The following is a 4,908-nucleotide window of genomic DNA, read 5'->3' as shown; positions in this document are numbered from 1 at the left end:
TATATATATATATATATAATTAAAATAGTAGGGTAAAAAATTAGATATTAATTAATATCAATTTAATACCAGGAAACTCGCACATTAAAAGAATCAGGAGATTCAGAAAAAATTATCTGTGATCTCAAAAGGATTATTGTATATGTATATATAAAAGAGACCACTAAGTGGACTGCCAATGTGCTAGAAGAAGATCACCGAATAGTTCTCAAAGAAAAAAATCTAGCGAAGCAAAAACATACGGGCGAGACTAATGAAAATTACAAAGGTAAATACAAAACTTATCCGTAGACCAAGGTTCCGAAATTAACATTTTCTTACCGAAAATATTTGTTTCTCATCAGTATGGACCGTCAAAGAAATATAATTCCCAGAATCATGTACTAGTTGGGAACAACTAGTGAAGAGCGTGCACATGGTTCTATTAATTATATAGGGTAATATTCAAAAGTCCTTGTTTAGGCATGCTAAATCCGGAAATATCTTTGCAGAAAATAATTTCTGCATCGAATGTATATATACTAGATGATAAAATGAATGGTTTATACCTTGTAGCTTATTGATAAAGCACAATCACTTTCACAGTATCCGTTGTGTATATGCTTAATGAGAGACAGAAGATGGAAGATACAACAATTTTTGATTTCATGAGGGATCTTTGCTAGATGGGTCAAAACAATTGTAGTGATTAATAAAAATTCTCATATCTTCCATCTTCTGTCTTATTAACCATATATATATATTCTCACACACAATTTGTGCCATTTTAAGGGAAGTAACTCAGATTAAGAAAAACAGGTGGTAGTTATGGTAGTGGGAAAGAGAGAACAATGGCAGCCAATTCAGCCTGTATAGTCTGCATGTGTCACCAACATTCATTACCATTTACTACAAATGAATATCACCATTGCCATGAATACAAACAATTAACATACATTACCACTACCATTTACCATTTCTTTCTCTTTTTTTCATCCTGTTTATTCTATTTCTCTCTCTCTCTACTTTCCTCTGGTGTTTTCCTTTTCACAGTTTTATATCTGATAATGTTTGCACTAAGTAAAATATAATTTTTCATATATTTTACGACTCTCACATTACAATAAATGGCTGACTGACTGTCTTTCGCTCTGCATCTGTGTGTCTCATCGCAAAGTGCAACAAGATAATCTCAATGCAATGGTACATGACATCCCCAACACACACAAACCTTAATTAAAAACTTACTTTTCTGTTTCTTCTCCTTGGTTACGACTCCCATGCAGAAACCAGCAGAAATGGGCATCTCACTGGGGGCTGGAGGAAGGCGATAGACGTGAAGGGAGCGGAATGCAGTCTTCAGTGAACACTTGTTCGACTCTTTCTTGTTAATGCGATCTTTGTCACTAGTTTCCGACTTGGAAGCCAGAGTCCAGTACTCCACTTGTAGCTCCATGTACTCTGACGACTGGGTGGTGGCTGTGAGGAAAGGCAGGGCAGCAGATGCTGGCACGGATTGCTGACTGGAGAGAAGGGGAACAAAAAAACTGAAATTATAAAGAAGTGTCATCATTCAGGAAAAAAAGGGGGAGGAATAAGAATGATAGAAAGCATGTAGATAAAGAGATAGGGGGAAAAGTAAGATAGAGAGGGATGACATAGAAGTAAAGATAACACTCCATAGAATACTAAGAACAGAGAAGAACCTATCAGAATTAAAAGAAAACAGGAATCCTGATGCTTTCATGAAAGTAAAGATATGAAATCATATATAAAAAGAATAACACGAGAACAAAGTTTGACAAATATGATATTAGGTTAAAGCTCCAGATGGAGAATGAGAGTGTCTTAATGTTTCAGACATTTGTCCTTCAAAACAAAAAATGTGAAACAAGAGAGAGAGAGAGAGAGAGAGAGAGAGAGAGAGAGAGAGAGAGAGAGAGAGAGAGAGAGAGAGAGAGAGCGAGAGAATTATAAAAGGTGGTATCTCTTTTCCACTATAGCTATATCATTACAGCTATAAGTGTAATCACTTATCCCTGTATCTCACCACTTTATTTCTCCTGCCTCAAGAAAGTTATATTTGTCTATCTTCCTTCTTTTAGTGTGGCTATATTACTACATTCAATTGTAGCAATACGGTTCTCTCACTCTATCAACTTCATTTAGTGTAGTAATACCATTGCATTTCCATCATAACCCAGTAATAGATGTATCACTATCCTCTATGTTCATTCACTGAATGAACTTGCAGGTTTCCTAGTACAGTTGTTAAAAAAAAAATCTTTCCTACTCCTCCCTACATTGTCTTAGGAATATACCATTTACTCAAGACTTTTAATAAGATAACCTCTCAAGAGTACAATAGATTCAAGGGAGGCTATTCTCCCAATGTTTCCCCCTAATTTTTAGCTGTGGGTGTGCACAAAAATTTGTTTGTTGGCAAATTTTGTCTGTTTTTGCTAAGTGTATGCACATTCATGCAAATAACCATCTTCAATTTTAAGAAATTTGATTTCATCTTGAAAACTTTGTGTGTGCACACAAGCACACTGCTTAAAGGGAACATTGGTTACTGTTATTTAGTATGAGCAAGAGGAATGTCTTTTATAAACTCAAAATATTTTGTATACTGTACTGGTGGAACATTTTTTTTACAGTTAAATGCCTAATATTCTTATTACAGATCAATCAGGCTGTATAAAGTACACTGCTTACATAGAAGCACAATAATAGCTCAACCTGATAGACATAGCAGTCAGGACTCCCTAAAATTCTAACACTACTGTCCCCAAATCACATGAACCGAGGTCCTAGATATAATACACACCCTCCTCCAAAAAGAAAATGGGATGGTCATGGCAAGAATGCCATCAAAAGATGAAAGTTCAACCTGCGAAAATATAGAGTATAACATATGGTGGTTGAATATTCCTTGTAGAAACAGAGAATGAAGACTCTGCAGGAAACGGATAAGATGGTTACAAATTCTGGTGCTGTTGTCAGTTTGAGAGACTAATTAATAGAGTAGTAATGTTTTGCCTGGTCAGACACAAACATTAATTAATACACTCCAAGCTCCGGTCCACACTTGTGCTATTGTTTTTTCATTGTCGTTTCTATTGGCCTTTGATCCTTGGAGCTGTTTAATCTTGTGTCATCTCCAACAATGTGCCCCAGGCTCACTCATCTCTCCTAACTGTGTGTACTCCTACTCTTATTATCTAACCTACCTCCCCATCTAGGCTCCTGTATTAAACGCTGTTAAATCCTTTACCACAACATATCATCCCCCTGGAAACTCTCTGTGTCCATCTTTTTCCAGTCACCATTCAATTGCATTATTCTAGAGGTACACTAACTGCACTGATCTAACCATGAAATAAATAAATACTTGAAAATGAAGAAACAGACAAAATCTAGTTAGAGCCATGGTTAGTTAAGTAGTTCACACATGAGTCACAATCCACCTCAGATCACCATAGCATTGAGTTAAGAGGTGGAGCTATTGGATAGTAGAGCACACTATCACACATAACTTCTCCTGCAGAGGGGATGAATGTAGTAGCAAGCATGATAAAATCAACAAAGAAATCATTGGTTTGAAGCACTGTTTACAATATACTAGCAGCCATGTGAACTGGATCTGTCATAGTACAAAGATGAAATTACAAAACTCTGCCTATATTTACCTGCTAAATCAAACATAAAACACTTACCTCTGGCTGGGGGACATTAAGCTAACATTTGGTGAATTTGGTGGAGTGTGATGCCCGTCTTTGGTTTTCTCTGTTGGCGCCACTTGAGATGGCGGTGAACCTGACAGTGTTGGGCAGGTCACAGACTCCTCGATATCTACTGGAAAGTCAAACAATATTTAGCTTGTAAACACAAAAAAAGGTTCCTCTTTCTTTGAGTGCATTATTAAAGTTTATACACTAAAATTATATTATACAAATACATGACATGTCTATTTATTTCTATGTTATTTAAAGCAGCTCTCATGATATTTTGAAGGATTGTGTGCTTTTCTGTTTAATTTTACAAAAACACTGCAGCAAAAAGTGGTTCAAGGTTTCAGATGACTTGGAAAAGTAAATTTTAAAATTCCCGCTAAAGCTGGGATGTATAATGTTATTCATCACTCATAGTATTAGCAGTCCTATTAACCTCCTGATGAAGGCTGGAGATCCTTAACATCAGGTGTTATCTCTTTGCCAGGATCAAGGTATGCTGTCCAGGAACAATTAAGGTTTGAAACTGTTGAAATTTTGAAAATTTTTAGCTGATAATTGAGGAGAGATTGAATGTTTTCATTTGTTTGTGTTGTTTTATCATTTTCCCCATAAATTTCTAAGTTCCTTTGTCATCCTTTCTTTGCTACCTTTTACATTATAGTATATATAAAATTTCAGTGTATGTACAACATGACACTAAGATTATATTATTGTGGTACCTATGACATGTCTATATCTTCATACTTTATATATATACATATATATACATTAATTAAAGATAGTTATGGCTGGTCTACCCCAGAGACCAACCATAATTATCTTTATCTAATTACTCCACAACTTAGAGCGTGCATCTCTTTTGGATTTATGATTTACTCACAATATATGTATGTATATATATGTGGCTGTGTGGTAAGTAGCTTGCTTACCAACCACATGGTTCCGGGTTCATTCCCACTGCGTGGCACCTTGGGCAAGTGTCTTCTACTATAGCCTCGGGCCGACCAAAGCCTTGTGAGTTGATTTGGTAGACGGAAACTGAAAGAAGCCCGTCGTATATATGTATATATATATGTATATATATATGTTTGTGTGTCTGTGTTTGTCTCCCCAGCATCGCTTGACAACCGATGCTGGTGTGTTTACGTCCCTGTAACTTAGCGGTTCAGCAAAAGAGACCGATAGAATAAGT

General features: G+C 36.0%; 1 protein-coding gene across 17 annotated transcripts in view; it reads right to left on the bottom strand.

Annotated features, from left to right (window-relative positions):
- LOC106879405 (phosphofurin acidic cluster sorting protein 2) overlaps positions 1-4,908 on the bottom strand; it is a 304,160-nt gene that overhangs the window by 8,354 nt on the left and 290,898 nt on the right. For 13 of the 17 annotated variants that reach the window (XM_014928957.2, XM_014928950.2, XM_014928952.2 and 10 more), the window contains 2 exons: positions 3,699-3,837; positions 1,228-1,526 (listed from right to left, as the gene is read on the bottom strand). In XM_014928957.2, coding sequence (XP_014784443.1) covers positions 1,228-1,526; positions 3,699-3,837 — 438 coding nt within the window. The remainder of the gene's footprint in view (positions 1-1,227; positions 1,527-3,698; positions 3,838-4,908) is intronic. The other 4 variants (XM_014928951.2, XM_052971606.1, XM_052971608.1 and 1 more) reach the window with 2 other exon arrangements.

Source organism: Octopus bimaculoides, chromosome 11, assembly GCF_001194135.2.
Source record: "Octopus bimaculoides isolate UCB-OBI-ISO-001 chromosome 11, ASM119413v2, whole genome shotgun sequence".
NCBI classification, from domain to species: domain Eukaryota; kingdom Metazoa; phylum Mollusca; class Cephalopoda; order Octopoda; family Octopodidae; genus Octopus; species Octopus bimaculoides.
This window is presented reverse-complemented; position numbering and strand designations above follow the sequence as displayed.